The sequence below is a fragment of the Copadichromis virginalis genome, linkage group LG3 (genome assembly GCF_057382275.1).
Source record: "Copadichromis virginalis isolate Kocher_CV1m ecotype Utaka linkage group LG3, C_Virginalis_male_GT1.1, whole genome shotgun sequence".
Taxonomy (NCBI): domain Eukaryota; kingdom Metazoa; phylum Chordata; class Actinopteri; order Cichliformes; family Cichlidae; genus Copadichromis; species Copadichromis virginalis.
This window is the reverse complement of record NC_140620.1, coordinates 32,399,526-32,422,952: the sequence shown is the minus strand read 5'-3', so window position 1 is coordinate 32,422,952 and position 23,427 is coordinate 32,399,526. Positions and strand designations below refer to the sequence as shown.

At 40.5% G+C, this 23,427-nt stretch overlaps 1 protein-coding gene across 1 annotated transcript in view; it reads right to left on the bottom strand.

The window, feature by feature from the left end:
* Window positions 1-23,427, bottom strand: part of hdac8 (histone deacetylase 8) — a 38,617-nt gene that overhangs the window by 5,580 nt on the left and 9,610 nt on the right. Inside the window, exons 9-10 of the mRNA XM_085450710.1 lie at window positions 19,691-19,785; window positions 3,703-3,808 (exon numbers count right to left, since the gene is read on the bottom strand). Of these exons, the coding sequence (XP_085306836.1) occupies window positions 3,703-3,808; window positions 19,691-19,785 (201 nt within the window). The remainder of the gene's footprint in view (window positions 1-3,702; window positions 3,809-19,690; window positions 19,786-23,427) is intronic.

The following is a 23,427-nucleotide window of genomic DNA, read 5'->3' as shown; positions in this document are numbered from 1 at the left end:
CCTTGTAAAAACATTCATAATGTGAAGGAGAGATTTTGCAGATGAGACACACTGTCTTATTTTTCATGAAATGAGCCATATGTACGCCTCGCATCTCTGTAAATACCTGCCAACATGACAGTGTTCTGTGGGCTCAAACTGGCCACGATGCATACGTACAGTCATGGTTTAACATATGGGATCAGAAGCTGACACATGGCGAGTGAAAAACGGAGCGACGGTGGCTTTTGGAGATTACCACTTTAAAATTTGTATCCATTCGTGCGAGCTGAAAGAGCAGATGTGGGCACACAAACATACGTACACTCCCACTCTGCCCAGTTTCTCAGAGAAACCGATGTTTATAAGCAGCAGTTTGTTCCAAACCCAAGAAACACTTATCCAGCCCGATGATGTCATGCAGACATGTTTGCTTTGAGGTGTGTGTGTGTTGTAGGCTATCCTTTATTCAGCGCTCGTGTGTGTGCATAAGTTAAGTTAGCAAACACGCTGGGCTTTCTTTTTGGGAAACAGACAACATCCAGTGTTTAAAATTGTAACACGCAGACTGCCCACTGGGATTATGGTGCTGTGTGGTAACAATAAATGTGACAGAGAGCAGAAGCGACAGACAGAGGAGGAGGAGAAAAAAAGAAAACAAAAAAAGCGACATAAAACAGATTTGACAATTTGAAACCAGGAGAGAGATCAGAGAAAGGAGGGAAAAAGGGATAGGAAATTCTCTGGATTTATAAAAAATGAAACATAATTAGCTCAACTGCAAAATGTATGCAGAAGTTTTTAAAATAAATTTAAGAAGTAGAAACGTCAGAATTCAGCCGAAAGTATAAACTTGACAGAGTTAACCGTTTCATTTTCTGTCCTCAGCGGGAGCTAACGGTGAATGAGGGATCTGATCAAACACAGAGGAGGCACATGGGATGCAGGAGCCAAACATAAACTTCACTTGCTTCTCTCATCTTTGGCTCGTCTGCATTCATTTATTCTCCCTTTTATTCCCTCCATCCGTCCACTCACCGGTTCCCTCTGTTGGCTCTAATAAAAGCCGTATGACTGGAAAAGAGCGATACTTTCAGCCCCTCCAGTTGTGATGATTTAATGCGAGCCAACAGACCAACTGGATTTCGGCAAACAGACTCCCGATCCCCCCTCGCCTCCCCTGATTTGATGTGACCTGAAGTTTTTCAAAGCTGAGGATTTAATGCTGTTTGGATAAACCTATTCCACGTCCAGAAGGCTTTTTGTCATTTGCTACAGTCAGATGACTTGTTTAAATGTATGAAGGTTTAGATACTAATTGATACCATGTCCAGTCGACTGAGGGTAAAAATTTGAGAACGCACAATTTTCTCTCTGTTCTGGATTTCCATTCACACTGATCCGCAGATTTCCATAAACAAACTTCCTTTCCAGCGAGTGGATTTGAGTTTGGACTTAACTGGGCAGATGATTGCCGAGAGCATTAACAGGTAGAAACCAAGTAGGACTGAAAACGAAGCCAATGCATTAATATAAAAAAGAGCTGTTCCTCTAGACTTAAAAGAAGAAGACATATTCCCTGTATGTCTGTGAAGGTTCTCAGTAATCCAGGTCATCGTAGTCAAAGGAGCGTGCAAAGAAAAGCGTCTGGACTTCTTTAAGTTGGTTTAAGACGTTTCACCTCTCATCTGAGAAGCGTCTTCACCGTCTTCCCTGTAGACTTCTATGTTAAAAAGTTCAGCCTTAGAGCTGAAATAAACAAACATGGTGGAAAAAAAAAACAATAAAAAAAACTGTTGCGGTCTCTATAGCCAATTTACCCATTATAAAACTGCACAGGTGGGTGGATTTTATGTAACTCACTCCACTGAATTCTGAAAGAATTACAATTTTTGGGGGCTTAGCTGCAGTGAATGACAAATGGGAAACGACTTGGTTGCTAGCTGCCTGCTATTTTTCACTTTCACTGATTTACATCACAGAACCTCCACTTAAAATGAGATTAGGATGAGACTAATTAGATTAATTGGCAAGAGGTCGGTAACATGATAGGGTATAAAAAGAGTTTCTCAGAGCCACAGATGGGTAGAGGATCATGGTAAAAAAATACTGGCGGCTGCCAGTAATACTCCTGCCTTCTGGTAGATGCAGGTGTGGTATTCCTAGGTGACTTCCTTCTTTCTTCACAAGACTTTCAGAAAACTTGACCTCTGAAGTTGACCTTCAGGCCGAGGTCTCTGAAATTAAATTGTCAGAGATTTTTAATAGCTGCACCTATTGCATGAATTTAAAAATCCCATATTACTTAATCCTCAAGTTCTCACATTTGCAAACTTGGGTGTCCATGCCACCTGCCCGCCCTGCGGGGCGACGATAAAACCTCATCAGCCCTTTATGACTGAGCCTTGGTCTCTTTGGTTTGGTCTTTTTTTTTCCAAGGACAAACATATTTGTACCTTGAGTTTTTCCACCTTATTGTACATTCCCTTATGTCAGTCCGAAAACAAACTGGTATAAAAATCCACCAAACAACTATAGAGACCACAACAGGCTGTAAGCATGCTTATTTCTCCTCTAACGCAGGGGATCTTAACACTGGAGTCAATGAGGATCAATGCCTACAGGAATTGCAGTTTAAGCATTTAAACATTGCCACCTGATGCTGACTGAATGAACGAATGCCGTGTGGACAGACGTTTTTTGCTAATGAAATAAATATCTTCTTTCTCTTTTCTATTGTAAAGATAACTGTGAGCAAACGCTGGTAATACTGAAGAAGAGTGCAGACAATGACTTTCAAAGCTTTTACTTTTTGTGGTGTGTCCTACTATAAATCCATTTCCATCACACTGAAACTATGATAATTATTAGTCTGTTTTATACTTTCCGACATGGATCACTGTGACGTGACCTGATCTTGGTAGGATTTTACTATTCCCACAATATTGTGAGTGCCTTTTATTTGGTCGGTAACTCACCTCACCATAACTTACCAGAATGGATAACCGCTGTTTAAAATATAAGATTTCACTGAGGAAAAGGAAGGAAAGGAGGATTTCCTGTCACTCTACGGTTCACACTTTTATACCCCGGAGACACCGAATGATCAAACTCAGATTTTGTTTTCCTTTTCGGATGTGTGGCTGTGTGCGGCGAAACGTCTGACATGGTTGCCGACGTGTCATTTCCTGACCTCACCTCCTTACAATAATTCTCCCTTCGCTCAACTTTTCGCCTAAATTTCACCCTGCTGGACGATTTCTCCTGAGAGCTGTGGGCTGTCAGCACTGAGACCAAAGACCCGACTTCAGGCTTAACCACAAGGCTGCACGCACACACGGGAACACGAACATACAAACATAAAGGCACATATAGAGAGGAAGATGCAGAAAAAGGAAAAAAAATACCACATGTATCAAGAGCCAGACTCGAGCAGGGGTCATAGACATATTGTGCATATTCACACACACATACAAAAGGACGTTAAAAAGCCACAGAGAGGACACAAAGAGAGAAGATGACATACTTTCATCCCACACAGAGACGTATAGAAACAAGAGCAGACACATGAAACTGCACTTTAAAAGAGCCGTGGAGAGACCAAAGGGCCTCAGATGAGCCAGGGTTCAGTGCAACACAAACACACACCTGTTTATGCTCCACACCCTCACAAACAGGCACACCTGTGCATCCAACCCAAACACATACACATGACATGCACACCTTTGATGGTGCTGATGACCTGGTCCAGGTGTTTGGTGTCGTTGCGGTCTGGTCTACAGCTCGGACTGATCTCCAGCGAGTAGTCTGGTCCGTATTCTGTAAAAAACTAAACACACACACATACACACACAGATCACATCGTAAGGTTTTGCATTTTCCGATTTTGAAATAATACTTCATTTTTCTTATTCACAGTCATGTGTTCATCACATTTGCCCAGAGTCACTGCAGCAGAGTGCCAAAATACACTCTGTCTTCTTTGTCTTTGTTTTTTTCCTCTTTTTTTGGAGAATGCAGCTGCTTTCCTGGAAAGTTTCGGGGTCTGTTTGGACTTTGAAGAACTGAACTGACTGGTGACGAATATTTACACAGGCTTTCAGGGATCTTTTTTTTAAACATAACAGTGAAATCAATTCAAAACAGTGGTTAAAAAAGGACACACTTCCTTCCAGTTTTTGACCATCATTTCTGTTTTTCTCAACCATATCAAGATATCTCTTTCCATTCTTTCTGGCTTTGTTCCTGTAAAGCCAGCCACACAGTTCTGGGTTTGAAACTCAGGCCACGGCTGGACACTTATGAGGAGCTTGCATAACTTGCTTCCACAAATTTCCTCCAACAGCTTAGAGATTAACTCAGCAGTTTAGTGTTGGGGGCAGGGGCAAATTCACTTCTAACGCTCACATGCTACATTTTCAGGAATTTACAAATCCTGTACCAGGAGACCAAAATGCAGGAAAGTTCATTTGAAAGGCTTCTAGTTTCTTAATAGAAAAGCGCAAAGCCTAAATAGTATTTAAGTTTTGCAAAATTATTATTGCTCTGGGTTTCTGTCTGACTGCAGCTGTTACAAGTTAGCAAAGACCCATTATCAAGTCTTGAGTGAAGGTCTGTGTCACCACCTAGAGGTCTTGAAACTGGATGAGGCAAGTGAGGGGTGGACCTGACTGTGAAGCTTACTGGCCAAAAAAACCAACAAAAAACAAAAGAAACTTGTGATTGACAAGTCATTAGCCAATATCTTGGAGAATCCTCCTACGTGACTCTTAGAATGACCATAATAAGTAAAACATGCACTGTATTTTCCACATTATAAGGCACACTTAAAATCCTTAACAGTGCGTCTTATAATCCGCTGCGCCTTATGTATGAATTCTAGTTGTGCTTACTGACCTCGAACTGATTTGGTACACGGCGCTCAAAAATCTGTGGAAAATGTTTTAGCACCACTTTGGTAAGCTACCGAGCCGCACCGCTTGGTGGATTGTCGGAGCCTTACAGCTACCATAATCAGGAGCCTTGTGGAATAATCTGGGTCCAAAACTCCGTTGGCTTCAGGTCCCAAAGTCAAACGAACACTGCAGCATCACTGAGAGTTAAAAACTGTCTAAATTCTTTCATCTTTAATAAAATGATCAGCGTTGCTGCTTTATCGGGTGTAAAAATTAAGTTTAACATCCAGGCATTCATGAAAACAGAATGTATAAAATTCAACGGAGTTAGAAGTTAGCAGGAAGTTAGCTCGCTAGTTTCCACCTAAACATGATATATCATGTTCTTACTGAGAGATTTCTGAAACAATTAAAACATACAGCTCTGCTATCATTCCCAACATAAATGAAGAGAGAAAACTAAACAGCAGTTAGTCATTAATATACTGCAACAACATGGGAACAGAGCAGCGGCGAGAGAATTCAACATTAATGAATCAATGGTACGGAAGTGGAGGAAGCAAGGAGAATGAGTTGAGTAAAGTTTGACTTATCTGACTGTTTTGTTTTGCTTAATGCGCCTTATAATACGGTGCCTTATGGTCCGAACAATATGGTATTTAATACTCTAGTTTGATCTGAAATTTGGAATTTCGGCCATGAAGTCATCAGGAAAGTGTTCACTGTGGTCAAAGAGCAAGGAAGCATAACGTGGTTCCATCCATCACTGCATATGAAAGAGGAAGCTCAAAGATTAGTACTTCCCCATGAAGAAGGGCCAATGAGTCTGGGGATATTTTTAATGATGTTAGTTAAAAGGTCTATACGGCACTTATTTCATGACACTCCATCCAATTGCCCATTGAGCACCAAAAGCCAGTAGGATTCAATTCTTTAGACACTGTGCAAAATTTCATGGTAATCCGTCCAGTATTTGTTGAGATATTTCCATCTGGACCAAAGCAGTGCACTGATTAACAGACTGATCCCTCAAGCAAAGAAACACATTTTTCAGATAGACACATGTTGTTTATATTCTCGGATTCTTTTTTCCCTCCTGTGTTGTCTGGGAGCTGGATCAACACAAACAAAAAAATATACGAGATTCTGAAGCCTGTACAGAAGGAAAATGTAATGCATAACACAGAAGAGGAACCACAAATCAGTCAAGCCTCTGCTAAGACAGCCTGGGCTTTGCCAACTTGAATAAAAAAAAACAAAAAAAACAACTCAGAGTATTTCAGCAAATACCAAAGGCTCCTGGCATTTCAGGCAGAACCGGGTGTCAGCCAATTGAAAAAAAGAAACAGGTGGAAACCCAGAGAGTGGGTTCAACCAGAAGTTAAAACCAGAGCACGTCAGTTTGGGGCCATGACTCAGTGCCATGAGAGCCAAGCAAACTCTGAGGCCAGGTCTGACCACAAGTGCGTCAGTCCGTTTGCAGTGACTGTTGTGAAAGCCTTGGACTCTGAGGACTCAGCAGAAACACGCTGAGCGAGCCAAGCTGAGGTCTAATGCAGAGGAGTGGGACATGTAGCAAAACGACGGAGATTAAGTGAAGATGGGGGTTAAAATGGTAAGAAAAGATTATTAAGTTAATAAGATATCAGGAAACAGTGAATTGGGGCTTAGATTTGTTTGATCAACAGTCAAAAACCTTGTAGTATCATAGAGCCTCAATTTGTCAGATAATCACGTAAAAGAAAAGAAAAACAGGGTTGAGTGATCCTGTTCAAGGACTCAAGTACTGCAGCTTTTGGCACTTCGGCGTTGAACTGACGCACAAAGGTTTGCTGCTCAGCCTGTCCGGGGTGTAACGCGTCTATCCTGACAGCTTGGATGGGCAAAGGCTCAGGCGCTCTGCAAAAGCGTCCGAGTACTCAAGTAAAATCAAACCAACCAACAACTGTAATAGTCTTCGGTGCAGGGATGCTAGGTTCAGCGTGGCTCACCAATCTGCCTGTGAGACCATTTAATGATTTGATTTAATGAGTTTCTGCAGTTTTACAGATACATATCTGAAAAAAGACAAAATAGACTAGATTAAAAGGACAATAAAATGAAATTGTCTTAGTTTTATCAGTGTGGAAATAGGAACGTTTCCTGAAATGCAACAAAGCTGGTCCCCTTAGAAATCTTCAAAGTTCAGTTTTGACTTTTTAAGAGTTTGAAATGTCCATTCTGAACTTGCTAAACCTCACTTCTGACTAGGGGTGGGTTTTGATAATCGATTTATTCTGGCTTGGATAACGTGATATCGATTCATTAAAATCCTGAATCGATTAATTTTTAATATTAATTTATTTTGCCCGAAACGCCAGAATCTCAGGTTAAACCTCACCAAATTTCAACAACCACCAAACAGCTATAACAGTAAATGAGAGCAGGTACACAGATTCTGCACAAAGATGTAAACACAAAGCGCGGACCCGCCGACGGATCAGAATCAGTGAGATGTCGCCTTTCTCATCCAAAGGCATGGACACGGTCGGGGCTGAAAGCCGACAGCTCGCTGATTCTGATGTTTCGGCGGGTCCGTGCTTTGTGTTTACGCCCTTTTTGCGGTGATTCTAAAGTTGTTAGTTTGACAGTGGGAAGGGAGTTTTTCCTTCCCACTGTCGCCAAAGTGCTTGCTCATAGGGGGTCATATGATTGTTGGGTTTTTCTCTGTATCTATGAAGCGCCTTGAGGCGACTTTTGTTGTGATTTGGCGCTATATAAATAAAATTGAATTGAATTGAATCTCTCTCCAAACAAAATTGACTGAACCAGCAGCAAAAGAAGAGTCAAACTACACTTCACAAAAACATCATCATGAATTCACTTTTACTTTTGCTATTTTGTTTCCACCACGATAAAATCACACTTCATGCACAGCTCGCTGTCTCTGTCTCTCTCTCTCTCTCTGTACTTCAAGAACAGTTTCCCGTCTGAAAATCTGTTTTCTGCATTATTCGCTTGCTTGTTACGCACAAGTCTACCATTGTTTACAGGCTGTCGGCCGCTGTTTTTTCCCCTTTTACTTACTTCCGAAAAGAAAACCTCATTTCTGCTGTTCAATACTGAACAAATGTAAACTTTTTAAAATGATGCAAAATGCAAAACGCTTAACCGTGTCTCTAATAAAACTGCTGTAACTTCAGAGGTAATGTTCATATGTTGATTAATGGTTTTCTTTCGTTTTTGATGTACTGCAGAACATTTTTATAAAATTCCAGGGCAGGAAAACCACCTTCATGTTTTTCTGTGTTTTATCTTCAGCTACTTTGACACAAAGGCATCTGCTGTGATGTCAAATCAAATCAAATCACTTTTATTGTCACATCACATGTGCAGGTACATTGGTACAGCACATGTGAGTGAAATTCTTGTGTGCGAGCTTCACAAGCAACAGAGTTGTGCAAAATGATGTTCACATAAAGTCTTGCGAGTATCAGCTTCCTTTTTATAGATACAAAATATGTAAATGTACTGATCTGAATTATAATATTTCTGACTGTCTGAGGCAAAATTTCCCAGATTTAAATCGAATCAAATCGAATTGAATCGTGGATTGAATTGATTCGGGTCCTTGTGAATCGGAATCAAATCGATTCTAGAAATCAGTGACGATACCCAGCCCTACTTCTGACCACTACCGTCCATATTATAATAATTAAAAATCTTTAGTAGAGCAGGACAAGGTTGCTGGGGAGAAGGAGGTGTTGATGCCTACTACTGCCCTAGAGCCTTGAATGAGTTTTAGATGGACGGATAAACAAAGACCACACTAAAACAACGACTAAACCTAAAACTCAACTTCATTTCGCAGTCCCATGGTTACAGCTTTAGAAGGATTCAGTTTACATTTACATACAATGAGAAAAAGTAGAAAACTTTATAAGCAGACTGCAGTCAGTGAATATCTGGCTTCTTCTTTTGTTTGTTTTGGACTTCCTAAACCTTCATTATCAAACTTTCTACTGTCACATTTGCTCCTTTGGCTTAAATTACCCCCCCGAAAAAAAAAAAATGTCAGCTTGGCCCCCTCGAGTTGGCGTTCAGTTAGCATCCCCTAATGATTCCTGCGTTGATGTTGCAGTCACTTAGAAGTCTTGTTTTGAATGGAGCCTCTTTAGTGGCTTAGATGTACATTAGTAGACAAGACTTCACAAAGTCTGCTGGCAACAAACAAAACACACATACACGAACTGAGCCAATGTGCAGTAGGAGTATACTTTTGTTTATATGAAGACAAAGGCTACTCTGTCTTTGATTAATGGTCCTGTGTGAGTCAGATAGAGAGAATGCACTCCTGTGTATATGTGCTAGATTTATTAATGTGTCCCTATATGTGTGTTTTGTGTGATTATCCACGTATATTTGCTTGTGGCAGTTCATGCACACAGAGGTAAGGCCCTGTTTTAGTGTGTGTGTGTCTGTTTCCAATTACTTCAGATGAGTTTCTGTGTCTTACCTCCGGCCTAAACAGAGCCCAACGTGAGACACACACACACACACACACACACACACACACACACACACACACACACACACACACACACACTGTATTCCCATGAACCCAGTGCTCTGTCTCCTGCTGTCCAGCAAAACACACACACACACAGACTCCCACTGACTGCTTGTTTGGCTTGGATGACCATAGAGAGAAGAGAAAGAGGGGAAGTGAGGAAAGTGAAGCCCATCCTGACACACTTCTTCAACATTGTCTTCATAGTAGAGGCAAATAAAATGATAGCCAGCAATTCTGTGCTGTTTTTGTGTGTGTGTTTGTAAGAGAAAACGCCACATGACAACAGATAGAGGCACAGCTACGTCACCTGGCCAAGGTCAGGAGACAGAAAATACCCGGTGACTGGCTCCAGTGTCTCCGGCAGAGACGCCCAGGGAGATAAATAGGGAAAGGTCTCTGCCTATTTACCATGGTCCTATACATGGAAACTTCTGTCCATCACTCACTGAGCCTGTTTGTACTGTGAAGGGAACACTGTGTGTTCTCATCAGAATGTCTTTATAACACCCCCCCCCCCCCAAAAAACAAATAATGTAAGGTTTTAGAACTATTCATTAAGTTAAAATGCTTAATCCTCGTTTAGTTTCATTTTCAGCTCCTGCAACAAAGCTCTGTTCTTTTAAAGTGCACTAAATTTAACAGCTTGTGTCTATGGATTAGTCTGTTAATAATATTTGGAGCTGTAACTATGTAACACTGCTCAAAAAAAGGAAACACTTGTTTTACGACCAAGTGTAACACAATGGGCCAGGTCACAACAGCTCATTAGCTGCAACCCAACATGGCTCTCTGGCACTAGAGCTCACCTTTCTCTGGCCTTAAGCATTCTTAATTGCTGATGGGAGTCAGCTGTACAAAAAAGGTAGCATCTAAGGCAGGAGATATGGCAAGACACACACACACACAAGGTCAATTTCAGGGGGAGACCGTGCTAGGGCTGTACCACATGATAATCAGTGCACCAGTTAGGAATCAGAAACTAGTTTGAGTCCATTTCAGCTGCTTTGGTGCAAATCAAAGTGACAACATGTACAATGAAAACATGACAACAGGCAAACACATAAAGGGAAGTCTTTCTTCTGGCGTCTCCATATTTTAGCTTTTTATTTGGGTCCTTATCAATGCTGGATGTCCCAAAATAAAGGAGCACTGGGAAGCAAAACCGCGACATATTTGGAATATTGAAGAAAATGATCCAAATCGGCATCTAAAGTTGAGGTTTAATACCTGTTCCATGCACACTGAAAACGTTCACCAGCTTCAACTCCCACCTTACAGAGATATATCAGGAAAGGACCAAAGCTACACTGGCTTTTTTTTTTTTTTTTTTAAAGGTGCATACCAATCAGGTATGCACCTTTAAAATTCATCAACAATGAACATCACACAAAACGCAAAAGATTGCCGGCCACAGCAGCCATGTGCTGTTAGCAGTTGCAGCTTCAGCCCTAAGTTGACCAGTCAACTCATATTTTGCCAAGACAAAGCTGCCAAACCAGAAACCCCAATTCACTCTCCCTATGACAGATGGATGGGTAGATGTAAATATAACAACGCTGTAATGTGTATCACTCAACACTGGCGAAACAATTCACTCCACCACCATTTCGAACCTCCAATCGTAGATTTTTTCACCTTTTGAGTGCAGGAACATGAATGGGAACACAAATCAATCCAAGTGCTTTCTATCTAACATTCATACTCGCCAATAAAGACATGGAAAGAAACTTGGGTTCCAGTATCGTGCCCGAGCATACTTTGCCAAGCAGACAGAAGCAGTAGATGACCTAGCTTTACCTTCTGAGCCTCAGCCATTCCCAGTAATAAATTTCATTAATATTAGCATATAACTCTGCAAAGATTAAGTAAATTTTAAAACATTGCAACATCTTCTAAAGTATCTTTTAAAAGTAAAAGCTGGTCTAATTGATTTCATCCCTCCTCCTTTAAAAGGTGCTCAGGACTCCTGGGGACTCCATCGGCCTGAACAGCTAAACAGCTTTAATAATCATAAACTTCTTTTTTAAATTAATTATTTTTTTATACGTACATTACCTCAGCGACGTTACAATTAAATTAATTTGCAACTGGCAAAACTAAACATGCCATCATCCATATTTTCCTGCCAACAAGGAAACGCACCAATCAACAAAATATCCTCCATATGTGCGTGTGTTTATCTTTACACTGTCTATAAATTACTAATCTGTAAATCTGTGCCGCTCTGAGTAAATAAGAGGACCTTCACTAACCCCTGCCCCCAATCAGAGCATTATAATAAACTCTGTTATGGCTCATACGTGTGACCAGTTCACATCAAGGTGACGGTTCCTACATCTGAACATGCAAACAACAAACTGGCTGCAAAAAACCCAAAAACAAAACCCAAAGAAACGCTGTTTACAGCGCTGTTTGACGAAAGCACGAGAAAACATCAGTTCATATTTGTGTTTGTGCAACGAGTACATGCCCTGTGAGAAAGCTGGAGTGTGTGACAGTACGCACCAGGCTATGTGTGTATGTGTGTGCACGTGTGCGCATGTGTGTGTGTGAGAGTGAAAGAGAGTGAGTGAGAGAGAGTGAGGGAGGGTTGTTTGTTTTTACAGCGATCAGCAGGATCTCCAGCTATGAAGGACACTGAGCAGCGCAGCAGGGAGGAAAACATCTCCGAAAACAAATGGAGTCTGACTCATATCAAGCTGCTATCTAATAAATGTTTTCAACAAGGAAAAAAACAACAACAAAAAACCCCAAAAAACAGTGCAATGCCCCAATCACGGTCACATTGCGCACGTACTCCTCTCCCTCGCTCTGCATCTGGACTCTCTCTCACCCTTCCCACTTTTCATCAGTCCATGTTTTTTTCCTTGGTTCATATGATAGTTTTCCTTTTAAGGAAACCTGCCCCGCAAATACCATTTGGACTTCAAAAAAGAAAGAAAGAAAAAAAAAACACTTCTATTCTTGAACTGCTGCTGTAACAGTGTAATTGCTCCATTGTGGCAAGAATAAAGGATTATTTTATACTTTGAAGGGCTTTTATACTATGAACCCCTGGTATAGTTTCAGTGTATCACACATCAAATGTAAAACAGTGAAACTAATACACTGCAGAAAAACACCAGTGGATTACCGTGTGTTGCTGTGTGATACATATATTATACTGTTATACACTTCTATACACTAATATCTGGTAACACAATTGTTGCCTATCATACCTATACTGTTACTGTATATCAGTGACAGAGCTTCCTAAATGTTCTAATGTTAATTGTGTATTCTATGAATATTATGAGTTATATAAAATGCATTCACATTTATAAAATCTTCATCTGCTGCTTCTTAGAAAACAAATATTGTTTGCTTCAATAACAGCGGGGGGGAAAACGGTAGAACTTTCTACAGCTTGGTAATAAATAGGTAATAGTAGGGGAACAGGGTAATAATTTGGTGATTTCAAAGTTATTACTATGCAATTACAAAAGTAATAATTATGTAATATTTAAGTAACATAATGTAGCAACAGTGGTTATAGCTGAGTAATATTACCCTGAAACTTATGTAATAGCATAATAAGGGCCCCAAAACTGGGGGTAATAACATGGAAATAGAGCTCCGCAATAATAGTGTAATAAGGAAGAAAAATAATGCAATAATGTGGTCATTTTGACCGAGCTATAATAAAAAGTGCTACCAAAAAAGCACTTTAAAACTTAAGATATGTTTTGAGAGAATTGTGTATAACAGTAGGCAAGTAACATTTTTTTTGTAAAATATCTTTCTGTACCCCACCACCTGTTTAACTTTGCAGGATTAGTTGCCACGTATCTGCAAAACCTCAGCAGATGAACTGGTGACTCCGTAAAACTCTGATGAACTGATGCAAATTCCCTTCATAGTTTGTTGTGAAAATGCTCAGATCCTCCAGATGCCACAGATGATTGGAAATTAAAGGCGAGCTTATCAATGCCATTGGAGCACAGCTGGACGTGTGTGCTTCAACTTCACTTTTATAGAGACAGGAATAAAAGGAGAGTGCTTGGAGAAAAGTGAGTGAAATCATAGTTACTAGAGATTTCCTGTACTTTTTATTGATCATACTGTCTGTTTGGAGCAAATATTCTGTGTGGCTGCATCAGTACAAAAGGTAGACTTTACCCATTGGTTTCTGAAGCCTTAAGATTAGGATTTTTATTGTTGCCACCTTGGCTGCAAAAACTGGATGGGATGAGGAAAAGTTGATCTGACTATAAAACTGCATGTTCACTGGTAAATTAACATATTAAGGATAATATTTGAAAGAAAAAAAGATATGATTATGATTTAGAAAACAATGTGAGCAGCTGAGCCGATAAGCTCATCAGCAAAGCGAAAGTGAAAGAAGCAGTTTTCCTTTAGACTTCTACAGGACCAGAAGTCTTTTTGCAACCACCGCTGTTGTCATTTGGTGGCCTGCTGTACACTTAGTGTAGAGAAAAGGTTTGCTGATAAGAAGCTGATGAAAATATTGGATGGATTTGATAGATTCTAGGATTAAAAATAAAACCATATTTCTGCTTTTACTATGGGTGGCATTCTTAGAAATCACGGCTAAAGTTCACGTCATGTTTGGTGTGAATGGACCATTACCCAAGATTCACTGCAAAACTTTAAAATGCCATTAGGGGCCTAGAATAAAAACAAACCCTATGATAAGAAAAAAAGAGAATTCACAAAGCTTTTACCAGACTGATGAATTCATGGTAGGATAAGCTTTTACAATAATGCTGTAATGTACAGTGATGTGGTTTTACGATCTCCTATAATGAACCCAAAAGAACTGAAAGCCTCCAAAATTCAAAACTGATGTCTTCTGGCCTATAAAACATCTCACCTGAGAGGAACATAAAGTATTCAGGATCAATTGTAGTCCAAGCAGCTTGAAATAAAGGTGAAGGGACTTCAAGTTTTTTTTAAAGATGTTTCACCTCTTATCCAAGAGCCTTCTTCAGATGAAAAACCAAAAGGTGGAGAGTCCCGGGTACTTGACCCGCTATTAACATGTGAGACATCAAGTCAAGTTGCTTTTGATGCAAGCTCCTTAGACTACTATGACCTGGATGACTGAGAACCTACACAGACAGGATCAGTGGTGATGCCATCTTCTGGGATGGAGTCATTTACTGTATGAACATGAGATGAAGACAATCACTCAACTACAACAGAGCCGTGGCTCCATAAAGGGTAGACAGAAAGGAAACAGTCTTTCAGTTCATTGCTCACCAATAATGTGTCGCAGGATCTCCAGCTGCAGCATTTTGAACTTAATCAATCATAATATTGTAATAATGAGCTTCTTCAGTCAGTCTTTGTAAACAGATACATATCCCTGTGCCCACACACGCTATTGCTTGGTGATATTTCCTGTGATTGAGCCTGTGAATCTGGGAGCCAGCACATCCCTGACGGCACCGAGGGGCAGGACAGGAAGTGGCTGCAGACAGGAAAAGGGGAAGTAGGAAGTAAAGAGGCGGGACGCTTCCCCGCTGCCAATCTGGAACCAGAGATGTCCTCCCTTCCTGTGCGGCTTTGAGACGGACACACGTTTGTATCTACTTCTGTTCCTCTCACCAGAGAAGAATCTGATCGAAGCGGGTTGTTGGGCAATCCAAAGGAAAAAAAAATCTGGCTGACTTTTATCCGTTTGTATTCTCTGCTAGTAATTTAATACCCACGTGTTACCATTATCTGCACAGAGATGACGGGATAACTTGTTTCCAGACTTCTGTAGCTCTTAAGGAGCATGTTGCTTAGAAGGAGCAAAATGAACTTGAAGAAAAAAAAAAACCCTTTCCAGTTGGTCTCAGTTTAGCAGCTTGCTGCCCAGACAAATAAAATATCCTTTAAATAATATAAATATGCTTATTTGACCAGTAGGGTCAAAAGAGAGAGAGGGAGAGAGAAAAGGCCTTGCTTTTGGACTGCAGATCTGGTTTAGCCTTCTAAAAACATACAATAATTCTTTGGCCAGTTTTCAACTTCCTTCAGCACAATGATGACATTTTTCTACACAGAAATATTGAACGAGTTAAAAGTCAAGGTTTTGCTTCAAAATACCGATGTAATAATAATGGATTGGATTTATATAGCGCTTTTCAAGGCACCCAAAGCGCTTTACAATGCCACTATTCATTCACTCTCACATTCACACACTGGTGGAGGCAAGCTACAGTTGTAGCCACAGCTGCCCTGGGGCAGACTGACAGAAGCCAGGCTGCCATATCGCGCCATCGGCCCCTCTGGCCAACACCAGTAGGCAAGTAGGGTAAAGTGTCTGGCCCAAGGACACAACGACCAGGACAGAGAGCCCGGGGATCGAACCGGCGACCTTCCGGTTACAGATACGCTTCCCAACCCCCTGAGCCACAGTCGCAGTAAGGCAGTGTAAGGCAGTGCACCCTCCCACACTGGGTGCTGATCCAGCCAAGCCCAGTTGTTGTTACACTATGAGCTTAATGGGAGCATGGCAGAGACAGGAAAAAGAGATGAGCAACGGAGACGTGAAGGTACAGCGTGTGACAAAGGATATGAGCTGGATTCACATCAACAACCTTGCGAGGACATGGCATACGTGTTTGCCCACTGACTCAGCAGTTTGGAAGTTACTAAGAACAGAAATAAAGGTGGTGGTGGCAGGGTGGGGGGTCTCTTCTCTGTTTCTGTCCTTGAATGGTACACACTGAGTTTTTAGAGAACGATCTGATCCAAATCTGTGCAACTTCATGTTGTTGTCACCGTCACCAAAACTAGTCTCAAATCAATAGCAGCACTGGAGCAGTACACTCCTCTATGATATGTGAATATACCCAAGGGTTAAAAACAACCATAAATATTGGTTTATGTGCAGCATTTTAAGCACACACACAAAAAAGACTATTTTACTCAGAACTATTCATTGATTACTCTAAAATGAATGTGCATAGTTCTTAGTCCTTTGACTTAAACTGATACCTTCTAACACAAAGGTACTCCATTAAAATTTAAAGATCAAACAAAGATCCAAAATGTCATGAAGTTATACATTCATTATAATTCAATGCAATGCATTTTGAAGAGGCCTAACAGTCGGATCAGTGTCTGTATGCAGTCAACAACTGGAAGTTGAAGTACTAAAGTACAATTCAACAGTATTATATTTTATTATTATAAAATATTAATAAAATGTTCTTTTACTCATTACAAGTAAAATAAGGTTTGATTTTTGTAATTATTTTTTTCCTGATTTACTTCTTTGGACTTCCTCCGTTTTCATCCGCACTCTGAATAAATAATTTGATTGACAGATCAATGCGGGATGAGTTATTGGTCAGTGCTAAAAAGACAAAAAACAAATGCATCAATTGAAATAACCATAAATAAAAGAAAAGTTGTGCAAAGTGAAATAGAAAGGTCCATTAAAATCTAATCATAGGTCCGGGTACAGATCTGGATGCTGGTTCACCTGCTGTTGCCCTGCAATCTACATGGATCACAATATTGGACCACCTACCCCCACAGCAGCTGCTCGGCCAAATAAAACCATGCCATGAAGCTCCCAGCACAGAGTTTGAGTGCAGATGTTAATGCCAGAGGATGTTAAGGAACCACTTCTAAGAGGCAGAAAATTTGACTTGTTGCAACGGTACCACGCTCTCGGGAACGACTCATTCTCTCACATAAGTCTGTGAAGGCTAGGTGCTTGATTTCATACAGCTATGGCAAGGGGACTGAAAATACCCGAATTCAAATATTAACAGGTGTTGACCAACACTTATGTCTATGTATTACTTGTGATCGTTGGATCGTCGAACACCCTTTTGGACTCTTATAGCTGACCCAGGTTTTTAAGGTTCCCCAACACTATTTGTGGAGTGTCTTGTGGTGACTGTTGTTGAATTTAATTGAAAAAGATTTAACTGAAACACTTGAGAGATGAGATGACGAGAGATGAGAGTTTCCATTAAACCACTTCCATTGGAGTGGATGTGACCACTTGAAAAAAGGTATTTTATTATTAACTAAAAATGGAGAGTGGCCTTCAGGTCTGAGATGTTTAAGTTCATATGGTTTTAAAAACGTGGTGTACGTGCCAGTGACAGAAGTTACTTTAAGGGGATTCAGAGAAGTATTAAAGACCCTACTGTGGTTTTTGCCCTTCTTCATGACATAACACATGTTTAGATAAGATGATACTCCACCCCGCCTTAAATTAAAGATAATAAATCTAGGCTAACAGGCAAAGCAAAACCATGTGAACATCACATGTGACAAATAAAAAGTTCCTGTAACCATAAGAACAATTGTTTCCACCCTCAAAATAAAGTTCGTTATAAAGACAAACTGTTCCTGTCAAATGAGAGACACCAACTAACCTTTGACCCGTGCGGCTATACTTAGCACGCCCAACGGCTCCTTCGATTCACACGCAGATAGGAGCCGCCGCTATCGCACAATGGGGGGGAGAGGGGGGGTCAATCGGGATCAGCTCAGCACTGGCAGACAATACGAGTCAGCAGCGAAGGTTAACAACTTTCCACCCGGTGGCTGGAATCCTGGCGTGTTTGCATTAGATACTGAAATATAATGAGTGTGACACAAGCAGAGGCATTGTGTGCGTTATCTGTAGTGTAATATTTTGTCTAGTAATCAGCGAGTATTACAGCACTTATTGTTGACGTGACTGGCCAACTCTGACTGATGTTTGTGTTCTTTAGACTGCTATTTTTAATTATTTCATTTGAAGCTTGTGTGCTGCAAGAACAGAGCACCGCGAATCCTCTCGGGCACTGAAAATAAACCTTTCCATATAAATATTTAAAAGCAACAAATATGTTCGGACTGGTTTTAGTGAGATTTCTGCAGATAAAACAAACAGAGTGTTTGAATTTGTAGTTTTTGCATTTTCCTTCGACTTTGAGCCACTTTTGCCAGTTTGCCTGTTTGAGTTTCCTCCACACTGGTGTCCATTTATCATACAATGAAGCACATGAGAAGCGTTATAAAACAGGCCAGTGCATTATCTGACAGTAATGAATGTGTGTATTCATGGGGTTTTGTCTACAGCGGAGCAGGAGGAGTAAGACGCACTCACACAAACGGGCACAAAGGTAGTTTTTGTTCCCCGTGTCACTGGAACTGGAACAGCTCTGCTTGGTCATCGTGGATAAATGCCCCTCTTATCGCACACAGAGTGAGCTTCAAACACACACACATATGCATTCACATACATACATGCATACACACATATATGTGAAGTTTAGCAGAGGTTGCAGTTTACCTTGAAAATAGGTTGCTTCATAAATCAGAAAAAACCAAGACATAAACACAATAAAATTTTAACTGTTTCAGGTGGAAAACCGTGTGTGTGTGTGTGTGTGTCACCTCATCTTTATCAACTGTGGCAGCTGGCCGCACTGATAGTTGCTTTGTTTTCAGTGAGTGCTCCTTAATGAGGTCAAAGGCCATTTGGGGCCATTGGACGCCCGACGAGGAGAAACAAGAGGTACCTTCTTCTCGACCAGGACGCACACACGCGTGCACACGCACGCACGCACACACTGAGGCGCTCACAGCTATTCATTACATCTGACCAAGACAAGGTCCAAAAAATCAGCTGCTGGAGAAAGAGGCTCTTTGTGCGTGTGAGAGCATAGGAGCGGGACAGACAGATGGGCGCGCCGATTTCTATTTGGAGAGAGGATGGCTCTGTTTGATTTACCGAAAAGCAACTGGTCACATGTCCCGTGTTTCACAAACAAGTCAACAAATAAAATACACAGTTCCTTCCTCGCTAAATTAAATCAACAGCATATGTGTTCTCGCTATTTTAAGAATCCTCGCTGACGTCCACCCTTTTGAACTAACTGGACAGGTAAAGCTGCGGTTTAAGTCCTTCCAGTCCGACTTCTATAACTCCTCTAATAACGTTCACCCAGACGACGCATAAAAGATGAGAGTGAGAGGAGTCTGTGTTCATCGCAGCAGACAGAGAGGAATTGTCAGCACTGCTACCTGTCCCGCTCACCTGTACACAAACCCCTTTATTGAGATCGGGCAGCCATCTTTGATTAGATGGAGTGACTCAGCAGACAGAGGACACAAGAGGGTGTGTTTGCGTTTCCATGCATGTGTGTGCGTGTGATGGTACAATGAAGGGGCACATTTGTCCTCATGTGGGAATATGTAAATGTGTGGCTGTAACAGGCAGGGAAAGGGAGGATGTGTGTGAGTGTGTGTGTCCGTGTACCTCATGGTCAGGTATTTCAGAGGAGAGAGTCTTTCCCAGCACTTCTGCTGTCAGGTAGGTCCAACACCGAGCTGTGTTAGCCAGGTTATAACCTCCTGAGTAGAGAGAAGGAACGCAGACACATATGAGAAGAAACACAAATGATATCATCTTTATGGAGTACCTGGAACCCACATGAAGGCACGTTTGGAGCCCTGAAGACTATTAAATATGAATTTGAAACTTTTAAACATTTACAGCTGCTCAAACCTTGCGTTTTTGATGAGTAGCCAATCAGAGTAAAGTTGGTTTACAGTTAGAGGAGCAAAAATTGCTCCTTTTACAAAGACAAAGTAGTCAGGAGGTACATCAAGGCATCAACTGAACAACATCACTTAAGTTTCACGGCACATGTGGCTGAATAGAAATAACACAAATCCTGTATTGGCTATATCTTTAGATGCACAGAAAACTTTTGATAGGGTGGAGTGGAACTTTCTGTTCACAGCCCTGGAAAAGTTTGGAATAGGTGACAACTTTTGCAGATGGATTAGAACCATGTACTCTGGTCCAGAAGCAGCTGTATTTACAAATGGGGTACTTTCTTCTTTTTTTTAGTATTTCCAGATCAACACGTCAAGGATGCAATTTAAGCCCATTGCTATTTATAATATTTTTAGAGCCATTAGCTATTCAAATCAGAGAAAATGCAGAGATTAAAGGTGTATTTGGGGGAGGCAGAGAACACAAATTATTCCTGTATGCAGATGATGTGCTGAAATTAAACCAAGACCCAACTAATTCTATCACAAAACTATTAGAGGTGATTAATACATACTCAATGTTTTCAGGGTACAAAATTAACTGGCATAAATCAGAGGCGATGCCAGTTTCCCAGGCTTGCAGTCATAACTTAATATCGGGCTTTAACTTTAAGTGGGTGGACAAGGGAATGAAATATCTTGGAATTGAATTGAACCCCAATATTGAGGATATTGTGGCTAACAGTATGGGAAAATTATTAAACAAGATCAATAAAAACTTGGGTAAATGGAGTAAACTAAATTTGACATTGTGGGGAAAAGTGAACACAGTTAAAATGGTTGTGGCACCGCTCATCAACTATTATACAGGAATGCTGCCTATGTGTATCCCGCGACGGATGTTGCAAAGCTACAATAATACGATAAAAGATTTTCTTTGGAAGGGTGGTAAATATAGAGTATTATAGTATCTCTTTTGAAATGGCTAGATTAGGCAAACATTGGGCAGGGAAAAACAATATAGACTGGATGTTAATAGAACAAGAGCTTGCATCTCCATTCACACCAAATGATATTTTATCACAAAAAGTGAATAATCACGGTAAGACGCAAAGCCCTATTTTGAAATTTTCGAAAATGGTATGGTTGGAGGTGCATAAGAAATATAAACTTGTGCCATATGTACAGAAGTATGCCCCCTTGTGGTATAATCCTAAAATTAAAATTGGTAAGCAGACTGTTTACTGGACACAATAGCTGAGAAGAGGTATCAGAACTGTTAGTGACCTATTTGAAGGGGGTGTTTTCATGTCGTATGAGGATATTAAAAATAAGTTTTGTTTAGAGGGTAACAGTCATTTCTGGAAGTATTTGCAAATAAGAAACTGTTTAAAAGGAGGAGTTACAATAACATGTGAAAGTAACCCGATAGAGAATTTTATGCTACTACCCCCATCTCTGTGCACAGCTGCGAAATGGTATAATATTTGCCCATGGATTAAAAACAATATAAATAAGAGCCTGAAAAAAGCATGGGAAAGGGATCTAGGGGGTACAATGGATGAAGGTACATGGGATTCTATATTGTCGAACAATGGATTATACATTAGGGAAGCCAGGGGGAAATTTATTCAATACAAAATTCTTAACAGATACTATTATACTCCTTCAAGGCTGTATAGAATGGGGATTGGTAGAGATGACTTGTGTTGGAAATGCCAAAAAGCCAAAGGTACTCTGATACATGCCCTCTGGGAATGCCTGCTGGTTTTTCCAGTTTGGAACACTGTACTGAATTATTTGCAGGGGTGGACACTTTGTAACCTACCCAGATCACCTAAATGATGTTTACTAGGAGACAAAGGAGAGGTGCTGCAATTAAGTAAACACCAGTTTAGAGTGTTAAGTACTGCCTTGGTAACATGTGCCCGTGTCATTTTGGAACACTGGAAGGACTCTCATATTCCAACGCTTAAAATGCGGAAAGACAGAATGATTGGGAATGTTGTATACGAAAAGATGCTGGGAAAAATACATCATGTGACGGAAGCTGCGCTGGAACAGTGGGACAATTTTTGCACCTACATGTCTACCTGACTTGGACATTTGAGCTTAATACAACATATGTTAAAACCTCACTTGTTTTGTTTCGTTGTGGTTTTTTATTTATTTTTTATTTATTTATTTATTTATTTATTTTGTTTGTTTGTTTTTGTTTGTTTGCTTCTTGCTTTTGGTTGTTGCATCTCTGTATTTGCTGCTATAAAATGCGAAATCTAATAAATACTTGAATTATAAAAAAAAAAAAAAAGTTTCACGGCACGTGTGACAGACACCTGTAACACAGATGTGTCCGGGCATGCCCAATTCATGCCCGGACATCTGCATGCTTTGAAGCTGATGTACGTGTGTATGCATGGCTACACTGCTCCATCTTTGTCTTTTAAATGAGAGAAAACAGGAGCAGGACGATATTCCTGACAGCTGGACTGATCCTTAAATCGTAGCATGATATAACTGCATCTGCAGGAATGCTAGTTTATCTTGCACCCCTACTGTTTTTCCACATTTGTTTTTGTCAGTGAAAAACTGGTGAAGACTGCATAGACAGGTGAAAAATCGTAAACAGAAAGAGAAGGCCTAACATCACATCTGGCCAGGCTGACTGTCACACTGGAGCTCCCCAGGGTTCATTATAGGGTCATTTGCTCTTTTTCTTCTGTGTTTTGCACATATCTAAAATATGCTTGTATTGTGCGCTTTTTTACATTTTTATCTGCTAATATGGAGCTCTGCAACACAAGGTTTTTCACCCTACTCTTTGTAAATTTGTGATGTGACAATGAAGCTGAATCTGAAGTTAAAATAAAGCAGAGCCAGCAAGTGTTTGACTTGATACAACTTTACCTGTTTAGCAGGAATCTACAACTTATTGCTCATTAATTAAATCTAAACCAATCAGTTTTGTCAGAAATAAAACTTCCAGTCTACACATTTCTCTTCCATCAAACTGAATTTTATGTTTTTCTTGCTTAATCAAGGATCATCTTGTCATGTTTCAGTGTGTAGAGCAATCCAGAAGCTTCCCCTCCAAACTGAATGCACCAGCTTTAAACTACTGCCCGTCACATTTGTGACAACACAGTTTGCCCAGGGAAATGATGGTTGTGCCTCAGCATGTGTGTGCTGCTAAACTGTTGTTTAATCCTCCACTTAAACCTTCAAACACTTTCTTAAAGCAGTTTGAATCTCAAACTACAGGGCGGGCCTGACTGGTGGGAAAGAGACCCACACTGCAGGATGGGATGACCAGAGGAAAAAAACATATGGGGTCAAACGAAGTTGAAGAACATGATTCCTGTAGAGAAAATATACAAAGACTTTACTGACCCTACTGTGTTGGCTGTTCTTTCACTGGAATAAAACTTAAATCCTTTGTATTGTTAATAATTTGTCTGTCCAGACTGGACATTTTCCATATAAAATAAAATCACT